General features: G+C 46.0%; 1 protein-coding gene across 1 annotated transcript in view; it reads left to right on the forward strand.

Annotated features, from left to right (window-relative positions):
• Myc (MYC proto-oncogene, bHLH transcription factor) overlaps positions 1-7,554 on the forward strand; it is a 199,104-nt gene extending 191,550 nt beyond the window's left edge. The window contains exons 3-5 of the mRNA XM_048802407.1: positions 2,604-2,706; positions 5,097-5,412; positions 6,463-7,554. Of these exons, the coding sequence (XP_048658364.1) occupies positions 2,604-2,706; positions 5,097-5,412; positions 6,463-7,025 (982 nt within the window). The 3' untranslated portion in view covers positions 7,026-7,554. The remainder of the gene's footprint in view (positions 1-2,603; positions 2,707-5,096; positions 5,413-6,462) is intronic.
• Positions 7,555-15,038: the final 7,484 nt, after the last annotated feature.

Consider the following 15,038-nt stretch of genomic DNA (forward strand, 5'->3'; position numbering starts at 1 on the left):
CCTTTTTTTTTTTTTTTTTTTTTTCTTTTTGGTACTGGGAGTTGAACCCAGGAGCACTTTATCACTAAGCCACATCCCCAGACCTTTTTATTTTTTGTTTTGAGATAGGGTCTCACTAAGTTGCTGAGGTTAACCTTGAGCTTGTGATCCTCCTGCCTCAGCCTCCTGAATCACTGGGATTACAGGCAAGCACCACTGCACCAGGCAAGACTTCCCTTAAAAGACAAATTGTAACACCAACCTTTGGGCAACCAGGATTAAAAACTCTTGTAATTTTCTTGTCCCTTTCTTTTTGTACTTTACAATTTATTTTTATAATGATTATATATCTCTTGCTCAGCACCATTGATATTATTAACTGGAATCTCCTCAGCCATTTCTCAACCCAAATATCTACTCTAGGTCAACTGTAGCTTAAAATATTCTAAAAGAAAGACAGTGATGTCCCTTGACCTCTCCAAGATCTGCTTTCTGTTCCTTTGTGGCTAAATGGGGATGACACCTACCTGTCCGCAGGCATAAAACTCCTAGCTGCTACTTGAAAAGTAACACCCCAGCTGATGTCACCAGCCTGGGGGAGAGTGAGGTTGAGTCCCCAACCCACAGGCAATACCTCTGCCTGGCTTCACACACCCACAGTGGTCTGCCATAATTTGGGAGGCAGACCTTAAAACACATCTGCCATTTTTACTGACTCTAAAACTGGCCTCTGAGGTCAAACTCCAACTACTCCAGTTTATGCTGTTGTAGCTGTGATCATACTGTCAAGCATCTTTGGCACAGTTAAGACCTACTTGACCCTGGCCAGGTATCCTGGGCCTGTAATTCCAGCAATTCTGAGGCTGAGGCAGGATGATCCCCAGTCCAAGCAACAAAGCAAAACCCAACTTAAAAGAAAAAAAGATCCCCATTTTTTTTAACATTCATACACACAGACCCACTGAAAGCGCATTATATAAATCCGCACATTTTTCCCCATTTTTGTTGGTTGAACCCAGAGCATTCAACCACTGAGCTACCCCCAGCTCTTCGCTGAGATTACAGATGTTCACCACTGTACCCTGCAAAAAAAAAAAAAAGTTTTTAAATTTTTATAAAAGGTCCTTTACACTATTTTTTTTCTGTGAAATCTCAAATGTTACTCGTCACGTTCAAAAAATCTGGCTATCATCACCAATCCAATTTTTTAAATTGAAAACAATAATAGGCAAAACCCTCTTTGCTCTCCCTTGCCCAATGAAATCCAGTATCTTGCTTTCAAAGTTGGAGGTTTGAAGACAACAGGTTTCTAAAAAGTGAAGGCTAAAGCTTTTTTTGGTTCTTTTGGGGGGGGTGTTGGAATTTTTTTCCTGTGCGTTCCGTGAAATAGTTCACGGAACTATTTCCCATAAATTAGCTTTGGTCCCCCCCCCCCAGGGTAATGCTTAGTGTCAGTAAGCAGTGATGGGTTAATTTTCACCACCTCTTATGCAGTCCAATAGCCGCCTTTCAACCACTTTTTCCTCCTGTAATTCCTCTACCTTCGGCCTTTCTGCAGCCGACCTGACCTGAAAGAATCGTAAAGCGGGTGGAAACTCGTTTCAAGGAGCCGCGCATCCTACCTCCACCCAGAACCGGGGCGATCCGGACGCCCTGCCCCCACCCGACCTCTGCCCTCCGCCCTGGTTGGCTTCCGGACGCGGCGATTTCTGAGGCCAGTAGAGGGCATACTTACTTTACTTTCGCAAAGCCCAAGGCGGGTGCAGCCGGGGAGGGGGCGGGGTAAAGACGCTTTGCTGCAAAACCGAGCCCAGATCGCTTCCAGCGTTTGCGGCAAAGGCTTGGAGGCTGGAGTAATTTGCAATCCTTAAAGCTGAACTGTGCAGTGAGCTTGATTTGGGGGAAGTTACTACTCATTTAACAATTGAACGCTGAGCTGCATATTCAACGGGTAATGACATCGTGAACTGGGTGCGCGCTATGCAGTCGCCCTTCTCTCCATTTTTTTTTTTCCTTTTCTAAGGAGGAGTGGGAAGAGTTTACTGAAAAATGTCTTTGGGTGAGGGACCATGGGTAAGAGGATTGCCTTTGTTTTTGATGCCATGAAAGAAGGCAAAATAGCAAAACCCGAGGGAATATGCACTATATATTAAATATAGAACCATTTAGGGAGCAAAAAATCATGTTTCATATTGAGCAATAAACTGGGTCGACGTGTGCATGAAATGTGTATACATATGTGCGGATTTATATAATGCGCTTTCAGTAAGATATTCAGAAAAAAAATAGTGAACCAAGAAATGAAAGCTTGAAATACATCCAATTTTTAATTAGCTCAAGATCTCCCCTAAAAAGGCATAAAATAATACTCCTTTCCTCTCACTTGATAGGATCGATGGGGTTTTGTTCGTGATTATGATTCCAAAAATAAAGGGGAAAGAGTACACAGACAGGAATCAAACGTCCAGTTTATCCGGAGAGGAAAGAGTTAACGGTTTTCTTCACCAGTCTCGGCCGACTCCCCAGGCCGAGTCCACAAGCGCTTCCCTGCCTCCCCCCCCCCTCTTCTGGGAAGTCCAGTCGGGAGGTTTGGGTCCCCCCAGTCCCTCCCATATTCTGTCTAGCGCCTTTGATTTCCCCCCAAACGGGAATCTCGTGCAAAACCGCGCCATGGGGCTCAAGGAGGGTTTGTCTCCTCTGGAACCTGGCTGCGGAATTGGGAACTCCGTAAGAGAGGCGCGGGGGTGGGATCCGGCTGTAGACTGGCAAAGAGCTGACGGGGGAGGATCCCCACCCCCCAGGCGCGCGCCCCCAACCGCGCTCCTCCTCTACTCCAGCTGGTGAACACGCAGAAAGATCTCAGCGATTAGTGCGTCTTGCGGGAATAGCCGCTTCCCACACCCGGCCGGGTGGAAGTCTGAGCCGGCTGGGCAAAACGAGCGATATCTGCTGTTTTGGCAGCAAACTAGGGGATTCATTCTGGGTGGGAAGTGCCCAATCTAGATAGCTGTGCATACATAATGCATAATGAATTACACTCACACAACCTCAAGAAATGTAATAGGTATGTATTCATAACACTCTCCAAGTATACGTGGCAAGGCATTGCTGCGTTATTTTAATTATTCCAGAAATCATTTTCCTCCCTACCTCCTCTGTCATTTATCCCTAACACTCCATATACTGAATGCGCACTCATAAATATTCCTTCTGCCCGCCTGTCTTCATAAGACTTATTTTCAAAATGCTGCTCTTTCCCCAGCCTTAGGGAGGCGCCCGGCCGCCCGGGACGTGCGTGGCGCGACCGTGGGTACATGGTGTATTCTCAGTGTTGAGGGTGAGGGCAGCTGTTCCACCTGTGTTAATTGGAACACGCAGGACGAGAATGCAGTTTGTCAGAGTACTGCGCCAGAGGAGCAGCAGAGAAAGGGAAAGGATTTAAACAGGAGCAAAAGAAAATGGTAGGCGCGCGCAGTTAATTCGTGCTGCGCCCTTATACTGTTTACATCCGATAGCTGGAGTGCCGGGCTGCGGGGCTGAGTCTCCTCCCCTTCCCTCACTCGGCAGTGCCCCTCCCAGGTTCCCAAAGCCGAGGGCGGGGGAGAAAGAAAAAAAAAAAAGATTCCGTCGAATCCCCGCCCACCAGCCCTTTATAATACGAGGGTCTGCGCGCCTGAGGACCCCTGAGCTGCGCTTCTCGTGGCCGCCAGCATCGCCGCGCCCTGGCGGCCGCCTCTTGGCTCCCCTCCTGCCTAGAGAAGGGCAGGGCTTCTTAGAGGCTTGGCGGGAAAAAGAAGCGAGGGGGAGGGATCGCGCGTAACAGCAGTATAAAAGTCGTTTTCGGGGCTTTATCTCACTCGCTGTAGTAATTCCAGCGAGAGACAGAGGGAGTGAGCGGGCGAACCCGTGAGGGTGGAAGAACCGAGCAGAGCCGCGCTCCGGGCGTCCTGGGAAGGGAAACCCGGAGTGAAAGGAGGCTTAGTCTTTTGACCAGCCGCCCCCACCCTAGCCCTCCCGCGGAGCCCCACCAGGGGTCCGCAACCGCGAAACTTTGCCCTTTGCTGCGGGCGGACACTTTGCACTGGAACTTAAAATACCCGATCGAGGACGCGACTCTCCGGAGCGGGGAGGCTATACTGCCTATTTGGGGACACTTTTCCCCGCCTTTACCCAGGACCCGCTCCTCTGAAAGCGCTCCTGGCTGCCGTTTGAAGGCTGGATTTCCTTCGGGTAGTTGAAAACCCGGTAAGCACCAGATCTATTTGTCTTTTAATTTATTTTCTCTACAGCTTTGGGGTTGCGATGAGTACGATTGCCCAAGTCTGGATGTCTTTTCTCCCAGAAAAGACACTACTGACACTTTTCTTCGAGTAGTTGGGGTAGGTCAGGGTGGGGTGGGGGTTAATGAGGATCGGGGTTCAGTGACTTGTCGAGATGTGAGGGGAAAGGAAAAGGGAAAACGGGGTGCATTTTGCTTTGGAGATTTTTTTTTTTTTTTTACTATGTATGTTGACGCTAACCCCTGCCGGTTGGATATTCTATTCCTGTCTTATTGCATTAATTGCTGCTTGGGTTTTGCTTTGGGGTTTTTTTCTTTGGAGAGAGTGCCCCGGTTCGCGTTAGTCGAAACGCCTTTACATCCTGAGCTCTTTGGAGTATGTATCATATATTGCGTGTTAAAGAGATAGCTCCGCAACCGCTGACTTTTCCCAGTCTCGGAGAGGACATTTAAATTTCGGCTTACCGCATTTTTGACAGCCGAAGCAGACACTGTGGTGCATTGGGACTGCCTGTGGATCCCCACGGCGATTCCAACTCGCCCCCGCTCTTTTTAAGAAGTTGGCGTTTGGCTTTGAAAAATAATGATAATTGTGAAATTTAAAACCTGATCAAATACCTGGTCTCCAGAGGTGTTAGGACTCAGTGTTGGGGAGGCGCAGGGTGGGAAAAGGGAGTCTGGGTCAGGGATATGCCCAGGTCGTTGGTGGGGGTAGGGGACACCAGGGAGAATTTGCGCACTCAGCCTTGACTCCCCCGCCGCCGTCCGCGGGTGTCCCCGCGTCCCTGAGATGCGAAGGGAAGACTAGGAGCCCGGCTCTGGGCTGATCCAAGAACAGCTGCTACCCTTGGTGGGGTGGGGTGNCAAAGACAGCGGCTGCCCGAGCCCCGCCCGCGGGCACAGCGGCTGCTCCTCCTCCAGCCTCTACCTACAGGACCTGAGCGCCGCCGCGTCCGAGTGCATCGACCCCTCGGTGGTCTTCCCCTACCCGCTCAACGACAGCAGCTCGCCCAAGCCCTGCGCCTCGCCCGACTCCACCGCCTTCTCTCCATCCTCGGACTCTCTGCTCTCCTCCACGGAGTCCTCCCCGCGGGCCAGCCCCGAGCCCCTAGTGCTCCACGAGGAGACACCGCCTACCACCAGCAGCGACTCTGGTAAGCTGGACCCCTCCAGGCCAGTTTAAGGGAGACAGGGTGTGACCGGGCATCTTTTCCTGGTCTCATGGGCAGCTAACTAAACTAGCCACTTTGTCAACCCTGCCTTTCTTTTTTTTTCTTATTTTGGGAAGGAGATATGGTAGATCTTGGAGCTCCAGTCTGTTTCCCTCCCATCCCATTCCCCTGGACCGTCCTTCGCCTTCCCCTCCCACCCCTCAGGAATTTCATTTGAGTTTTTAAACCTTCTGGCTTATCTTGCAACTCAATCCACTCCCTCTTACCACTCTTAAGCATTTTAATTGCCCTAAGGGAGGTGTGAATGAGGATAAGAGAGAGTTGATCCCTGGGAAGGTGAATGAATTGCCTCCCTCTTCTCTTCCCCTAACTTCCGAGAAATGGTTGGAATTTAATGGGCTAGGCATCTACAAAACTGCAGAGAGGCAGTGACAGGCAGGACAGCCTCCTGCCTGAGCGCCAGGAGCTAGTGAAAGTGCCTTAAGAGTAGATGGGCTAAGGAGCTGGCTTGATTCCAGCCTGTTTTGAACACTTGAAAGCAAATCCTTGCCAAAATTGGACTTCTTTTTTTCCTTTCCCCACCCACAGGACTTTTGGCAAAGCTAAAAGATTTTTTTTTTCTTTTTACACTTCCAGTAAAATAGGGAGTTGCTAAAATCATACCAAGAGATTTGCAGCTATCATTCGCAACACCTGAAGGGTTCTTAGTAAAGTCCCCTAAAAAGAGGAGGTGCTTGGGAATGCAGTTGAATTGGGTGTGCCCAAAGCCTCATTAAGTCTTAGGTAAGAATTGGCATCAATGCCATATCCTGGTGAATTGTAATTTTCTTGCCTGTGCCATAACCCCAGCTGTCCTCCTCCCTTTGAAACTCCTCCTTTCTGGGAGGAGGAGAGGAGATAGCTAGGAGATAAGAGTCCTTTCTAATCTATGAACGCTTTGTATTTATATGACACTATTTTAATCTTTATCATTGATTGGTTCAAGGAAACATTGCTAACCCAGTGATAATCTATTTCCTTTCTTTCTTAAAGAGGAAGAACAAGAGGATGAGGAAGAAATTGATGTCGTCTCTGTGGAAAAGAGACAGCCTTCTGCCAGAAGGTCAGAATCGGTGTCACCCCCAGCAGGAAGCCACAGCAAACCTCCTCACAGCCCACTGGTCCTGAAGAGGTGCCACGTCTCCACACACCAGCACAATTACGCAGCACCCCCCTCCACTAGGAAGGACTGTCCTGCTGCCAAGAGGGCTAAGTTGGACAGTGGCAGAGTCCTGAAACAGATCAGCAACAACCGCAAATGTGCCAGCCCCAGGTCCTCGGACACGGAAGAGAATGACAAGAGGCGGACACACAACGTCTTGGAACGCCAGAGGAGAAATGAGCTGAAACGGAGCTTTTTTGCCCTGCGTGACCAGATCCCAGAGTTGGAAAACAACGAAAAGGCCCCCAAGGTAATAATCCTTAAAAAAGCCACAGCATATATCCTGTCTGTCCAAGCAGAAGAGCAAAAGCTCATTTCAGAAAAGGACTTGTTGAGGAAGCGGCGAGAACAGTTAAAACAGAAACTTGAACAGCTGCGGAACTCTTGTGCCTAAGTTGAACTGTTGGAGGGAGGAACTGGAATCTCCTAAATTCTCACTCCTTACTAAGGGAAAGCAAGGAAAAAGGTTCCTTCTGACTGAACTGCAGCAACCCATTACCATAAAATATGAACTTACTTCAAATGCATGTTCAAAGTGCAACCTCACAACCTTGGCTGGGTCTTAGGACTGTAAGGTTTAGCCATAAACTGCCTCAAATAGGACTTTGGGCATAAAAGAACTTTTTTTATGCTTGCTATCTTGTTTTTTTGTTTTTTTCTTTAAACAGATTTGTATTTAAGAATTGTTTTTAAAAAAAAAAATCTTAAAAGTTTACTCAATTTTCCTATGTAAATATGGTATCAAATGTAAATAACTTTAATAAAACGTTTATAGCAGTTACACAAGATTTCAGGCATCATATTATAAACCATAATTTTTTTTTATTTAAGTACATTTTTCTTTTTAAAGTTGATTTTTTTTTCTATTGTTTTTAGAAAAAAATAAAATAACTGGCAAATATATAAGTTGTGCCAAATGTTAAGTTGTGTTTTGTTTCTTTTCTCCCCTCCTACCCCCACTATTTTCATCAATTACAAATTAACAGAATTTTACCTTAAAAGGGCAGGCTTACCAGCAATTTGGAGGCTGAGACAGGAGGATCCCAAGTTTGCAGCCAGCCTCAGCAACTTTAGCAAGAACTGTCTCAAAAAGAACTGGGGATGCAGCTCAGCAGTTAAGTGCTCCCCTCCCCCAAGTTAAATTCCCAGTACCCTTTTTCTCCAAAAAAAAAAGACAGGCTTCCAAAGATGAGAAAAGTTACTCTAAGGAAAGCAAGGGTTTTTCTTTGTTAAAATGGGGCTGGGAGCCTTAAGGGCTTTTAAGTTCTCAGGGTTATGAGTTGCTGCCTGGAGATGGTTGATATGAGCCAGAATGGATAGTTAGGAAAGGGCAAAAGGCAGGTCAGAAGGTTAGGGGTAGGGAAAGGGGATGCAGGGGGTTCAAGGTAACACTTAAGTGTTAAGTATACAGAGTGGGAGGACCATAAAGGAACTCCCTTGAGTTTGGTTAACTCTAGCCATTTCCCTGGTCACTTAGCCAGGGACTCTACCCAAGGAGGAAGGGCAGGAGCCATCTTTTGCACCTTACCTACTGCTCCAGGTGCCAGCCCCTCCTTACATGGGCTATTTATGCCTCTGGAGTCCTGGAAGGAATGTTAGTATTAATACTACAAACAGGGAAATGTAAGAGCTTGAGGGTTATGTAACTTATGATAAAAAGCAGAATGGAGTCCGTTAAACTTTTGCCCTATCACCATGCCTTGGCTCATCTTAACATCTGAAGTCCTCAACTCAAGAACGAGGCTGTCTTGGGGCCTGACAGACTGATGCAGTGATATCAGTCAGTGCTAGACTCTTTGCTAGGTACTCTCAAGCATTCAGCTTAGAACTCCACAGCAACCCCACCAAGGAGGGACTTGGGTTTTTTCCATGTTTCAGAGTGGGAAACAGGCACAGGACTCAATCATGTGCCCAAGGGATTGAAACCAGGCCATCTACTAAACCTGCCCTAGATGGTCTCTGAACTGGCCTGTCGGTCAACAAACTAGCCATTCATGAGAATGGGTATTAGTCCAGTGGAATACCCATGTTAAGTTTCCATATTTAGATTTGGAGAGGACAGCAGTTTCCTTGTTTATTTATCTTGCTTTGCTTTTTTTTTTTTTTTAATCTGTTTAATTTCTCTTTTCACATGGAAAAGCCTACAACTTGCTCACCCCTACCTTAGGCATTTGTTACATCAGTTTCACTGCTTGCTCCTGGGAGGAAGCCAGTTTGGAAACGCTACTGTTCTGATCATAAAATAAAACATACTTAGCCTCTGTCATGTGAGTCATTATTTTAGAAACTGCAAGCTCTCCTTCCTTCCAACCGCTTTCACACACTCATGACACATGCCCATCATTACTCCATAAGAAGGCACTTCTGAATAGATGTCTTATTAATTATAAGCTTCTGAAAACCCACGGCCCAAACCAGAAACTAGAACAGTGACTATAGAGAAAGGAAGTGCCTCTGCTGTTCTAATTACCTCATTGTCTCAGACCCAGAGAAGGTCTTCAGCTCCCTGGACTATCTTTGGAATTTTAATCCATCACCATCCGTAAATCAATAAATAATTACTGTCTTTGACCCCTAGAATAAACTGTTCAAGCCCTTAATGTCTTGTTCTTGATCTTTCTTTTGGGTACTTAGTCCCAACCTCAGCTTCAAACTGCCACACCCTATGTCCTAAATTCAAAGGAAAATACAATCCACAGACGTTGAAGAGTTCAAAGTGTTAAAAAAGCGGGGGCGCTCTTAAACGGTTCTCTCTTTGCCCCTTTGTGGCCCAGGGCTGGAGTGCAGTCCTGTTGTGACTCACCTGGGAACTGGGAAGGTGTTAGGTTGAATCACTAAGTCCAGGCAAGCCCGAGGAATAGGAGAGTGCTCCTCATTAGGAAAACAACTCCCCATTCCAAATGATCGGGAAACAACTTAAGGATGCTGAACTTGGCTGTGGGAATGGATGGGAACGATTCCAACCTCCCATTAGGCCACCTCTCAGCTTTACCATTGTCAGTCCCAGAATAGTCTGAAAACAGGACAGATGCCAACTTCTTTCCAGAAAATCAGGCAGATCTTGACCACAACATTTACTGTCCCTCTGAGCTAATCCAGAGAGTCCCAGGAGCCTAAGGCCATTGTGCAATCTGTTTTGTAGATAATGATGTCAATGATCAGATTTGGGATGGAAGGCAGGAGCTTGTAGTTTGTTCAGGAATATATAAGATATAAACTAGCCAGGTGCTGTGGCACACATCTGTGATCCCAGAGGCTCCAGAGGCTGGGGCAGGAGAGTCGCAAGTTCAAAGGCAGCCTCAGCAGTTTAGCAAAGCTCTAAGCAACTCTGTGAGACCCTGTCTCTAAATAAAATCTAAAAAAAGAAAGGGTCTGGGAATATGGCTCAGTGGTTAAGCGTGCCCCCATCCCCCAATTCAATCTCTGGTATTAAAAAAAAAGAAGGAGGAGGAGGAGGAATAAGTCAATACTGATTGTCTTTTACCCAAGACACTTTGGAAACAAGGGCTCCCCTAGGGGATTCCTGGGATGATTTTGTTTAAAAAGGAAGGAAGTGTTATTCTATGCTGCCATTTGGAAACAACAAAGGAATCAACATTATAAAAACAATCAATCAAACTTTATAATGAACAAAATTTTCACAATCCCAGAGTAATACTTAGACTGCTCATAGCTTGGACATGTAAGTAAAGTTTTCTGCTGATTTTTAAAACAAATGAACTCTGGCACAAAACTTGGGGAAGGGGACCAAAAAATGTCACATTAAGGGGTTTTCTGTGGTTTGTTTGCTATAACCTGTGATTAGCTCAATTATTTTTTAGCATACATGCTGAGGGCCCACTGAAGCATTTCCTCCCAACAATAATCTTTAGGCTGGAAAGTGCTGGAGGAAGTCCCTAAGTCCTAACTAGGAATTCACCACTACACAGTACAAAAACCTTTTCCTGCCAGGCTTGGTGGCACATGCCTGTAATCCCAGCCACTCAGGATCCTGGGGCAGGAAGATCACAAGTTCAAAGCCAGTCTCCACAATTCAGTGAAACCCTGTCTCAAAATAAAAAGGGCTAGAGATGTAGCTTAGTGGTTAAACACCCCTGGGTTCAATCCCCAGTACCAAAAGAAAAAAGAAAAGAAAAACTCCTCCTTTTTAAAAAAATAAAACTAGGGCCAAAAATGTAGTTTAGTCGTAGAGCATTTACTTGGCATGTTTGAGGCCCTGGATTCTGTCTTCCATACTACAAATAAATAAATTAAATACAACTAAAAAGACTATTGCTCACCACCATAGCCATAGCATTAGCCCTGGGTTGTTCTGTCTCCTGGTGGGAGTTTTGAAAAACTGAAAATTTAAAGAAAACACCCAGGGATTCAGGCTTTGCCAAACTGACTAGAGGTGACTCTAAACAACTGTGAGTGGATTTCACTTTTAATTTTATCTCATTCAATATTAGTATATGCTGAGCACTCCAGGAAGAAGAGTGGAGGGAACAAGTGTTCATGGCATGTAAATATTCCCAGGCTGAAAGGAATGTTCTTTATTTTTAAACAATGCCTGGGAGCTGGGCCATCACCCCAACACTTTCTTCCAATTATCGCCTCATCACCCCATTACCAGGCAAACTCTGGAGTGCACTGGGGTCTGTAGGTGGGGGAGGGGAGAGTACAGAGTACACACATACTTTCTGCCTTACCCTCCTTCTCCCAGACCCCCAGAGCAGCCTAGCTCCCTAGCTAGTAATAGTTGATTGGGACAATACCTTACATTTAGACAACTCAAATAACTGGCCTAAAGTCACAACCATAACAGTAGTTAATGTTTACTGTATGCTAAACACTTTAAGTGCATAATTTTATTTCTTCCCCAACAAAGGGAAATTCTTTTTTTTTTTAGCCCAAGAATGCTTTACCACTGAGTTACATCCTCAGATATATATATATATAAATAATATATATATATATTGTGTGTGTATGTGTGTACCAGGGATTGAACCCAAGGGTAATTAACCACTGAACCACATCCCTACACTTTTCATTTGTTTATTTATTTGTTTTCATTCAAGCCTGATCCCATTAAGTTGCTGAAGCTAGCTTTGAACTTTCCGTTTTCCCACCTCAGCTTCCTGAGCCACGTGATTACAGATGTGCATGACAGTGCCATTATGGAAAATACTATTTCTAAAGTTCATTTTACAAACGAGAAGCCTGAAACTTTCAGAGGTTAAGTAATTTGCCTGCATTCACTGAACTGACAAATAGGAAAAGTAGGAGTTATTCCTTTAGTCATAAATATGTATTAAGCTCCTACTGTGTGCTCACACTGTCCTAGGAGTAGGAACAGATATTGAGATAAACAAGATAGAAAAGATTCTGCACCAGGCACTTATGGACGAGTGGAGAACAAAGATAACAGGCATTTGAATATCCTCTCTCTCTCTCTCTCTCTCTCACTCTCTCTTCCTTTGTAGCACCAGGAATCAAACCCAAGTCTTCATGCATGCTGGGTGCATGTTCTTCCACTGAGCTCCATCACCAGCCCAAGACTGAGTCATTTTACCAACACTAGACAATTGCTATGTAGCAGCGGGGGTGGGGGAGTTAAAGCACTGGGAGCTGTAGCCCCCACCTCCTGAGAAATGAATCAAGAACAGAGTCTAGGAAGTACTAAAAGAGGAGCCACAGGAGAAGATATCCTCAGCAGGATGGAGGGAAGCTAGAGAGGATGGAACCCACCTGGGGAGGAAGCTCCTCTGCTAGAGCCATGTCAAAAGTGGCGAGTGTGCAGTAGGACAGCCAGGAGCTCCACTGGGCTTGGCAAGACCCAGGCTCTTCTGGGACCCACCTGTTCCCCCTACCCACAAAACAAGGACAAGGAGAGTCTCTTACATTCCCTTGTCTAATCCACCACCTGTAACAGCTGCCCAGCATACCCCAACACCCTGCCCTCTTGCAACACTTTCTCCTGGATCTCCCAAAGATTCAGAACCTCTGTCTCCTCCACCACTGAAACCCCAGCCAACTTTCAAAGATTACAGATTCTGCTCAAAACCCTTCAGAGGGCTCCAGCTGTTCCTCCCATCCAAAGCCATCCTCCAATCCCCTGTGCTCAAGGCACTCTTCCCTGCTACTGGCCCGTCCACCAACACCAGGCTCCCATAGCTGACCATATTCATTCTTCATGGCTCACTTTCTACTGTTTTTTGACCAATCCCAGAGTTTCCAAGGAGGACCAACATTGCCTGTGATAACACTCCTTGCTCTTTATTTAACATTTTTTTGGGGGGGTACCAAGGGTTGAACTCAAGGGCGCTCAATCACTGAGCCACATCCCCAGCCTTATTTTGTATTTCATTTAGAGACAGGATCTCACTGAGTTGCTTAGCGCCTCACTTTTTGCTGAGGCTGGCTTTGAACTCATGATCCTCCTGTCTCAGCCTCCCAAGCCACTGGGATAACAGGTGTGTGATACCAGCCGGGCACTCCTTGCTCTTTATGACAATCAACTCTTTGAAAAATAAAAACTTCATTGTCTTGTTCAACAATGGATCGTCAGTGCCCACATCAAAGTCCGGCATCTAATAGTGACTTAGGAATGCTTTGGTGAATAGCTCAGTGAAGAGCCATTTGGTGATGTGATGGCATGAAATGTCAGCAGGAGGGTAAGTGGAAGCCAAGTTTCCATGTCACCTTTTCAAGAAGCTTAACCAGAGCCCAGTGGCTTGGCACCCTGGGGGGTGGAGGAGGAAGAAGCTTAGCCGAGAAGGTAAGAAGGAGATGGATGCATCAAGTGCAGGCAAAAATTAAGAAATTTACTTTGTTTTGATTTGCTTAAATAGATTTTTAGTTATCTATTGGTGGATTATACTGGGGATTGATGCCAGGGGTGCTGTACCTCTGAACTGCATCCTTAGTCCTTTCACTGTTTTGTAGAGACAGAGCTTGCTAAATTGCTAGGGCTGGACTTGAATCTGCTGTCTTCCTGCTCGGCCTCCTGGAATTCCAGGTGTGTGCCACATCTGGGCAGATTTTCATTTTATTTTATTTTACTTTATTAGGCAGAAGAGATCATTCATTTCCACACAGTGGGACAAAACTGAAAAAGGAAGAATTGAAGACCCAAGTGAAAGAGAGATGTAGCCAGATGTAGCCTGATCTGATGTAGCAGCCAGATGTGGGCATCTCCAGGGCAGCTTCTGTCTCTTCCCTCAGGGGTTCTGTGCGCGGCTCTGTGTCTGATGGAGGTGGGAAGGAATGTGTTCAGCACTCCAGGGAAGGGACCTTGTAGGTGGTGCCTTCCCAGGCCAGGCTGCCCTCTTGCCCTCTCCTGGACCTTGTTCACAGGGCATGTTGATCTAGGAAGGAAAATCATCTGTTTACTTCTCTTTCTCCCTGCTAGACCCCTCAAGGACATGGTGTGGATCTTTTCTTTCATCATTGTGCCCTGAAAACCATGCACAATGTTGAACATACACAATTCTGTGTAATAAGTGAAAGAAGCATAAGCAAATGAATAAATGTATACTTAAGATTCTGCCTGCTGCTGGACATGCACGCCTGTCATCCCAGTTACTCTAGAGGCTGAAGCAGAAGGATCATAAGATGGAGGACAGCCCCAGCAATTTAGCAAGACCTTATCTCAAGGTAAAACTTTTAAAAAGGACTGGCGATGTAGCTCAGTGGTAGAGCACCCCTAGCATGCCAGGGCCTTGAGTTCAATCTCTAGTACTGTGCCGCAGTCTGGCTGGGCACAAATCACAAGTCACTCAAGCAGGAACAAACTTTATTTCCGAACTCCACCAGCACACTGCACACACGCTCCCCCCCCCCAACTCTCCCAGCTCTACACCGGCTCCGTGCCTACCCTCTCGGACCCCTGGAGTAGCAGGCGCCCGAGGCAGCAAGAGCCACCCTATTGCCGGACAGTAAAGGTCTATATACTCCCTAAAGACCTAAAAAGAGCATGCTACAGGGACACTGCTACATCGATGTTCATAGCAGCACAGTTCACAATAGCAAGACTGTGGAACCAACCTAGATGCCCTTCAATAGACGAATGGATAAAAAAAATGTGGCATTTATACACAATGGAGTATTACTCNATCCTTGAAGTCTTCTGATAGAGCTTTTAGGATCTCCTAATTTTAGGATATCATCAGCAAACAGTGATAACTGGACATCTTCCACTTCTACTTTTGTCCTTTACTTCCCTTTCGTTCCCACTGCTCTGGCTAGAATTTCTATTACTATACCAAATAGACCTAGTGATGGTGGGCCTCCTCGTCTTGTTCTGGAATTTAAAAGAAATGCTTTCAGTTTTTCCCCATTCACTATGATGTTGGGTTTGGGGTTTTTACATATAACCTTTATAATTCGAGATAAGTTTCTTCTATTGCTAGTTTCTTCCATGTTT

Source organism: Marmota marmota, unplaced genomic scaffold, assembly GCF_001458135.2.
Source record: "Marmota marmota marmota unplaced genomic scaffold, marMar, whole genome shotgun sequence".
NCBI classification, from domain to species: Eukaryota; Metazoa; Chordata; class Mammalia; order Rodentia; family Sciuridae; genus Marmota; species Marmota marmota.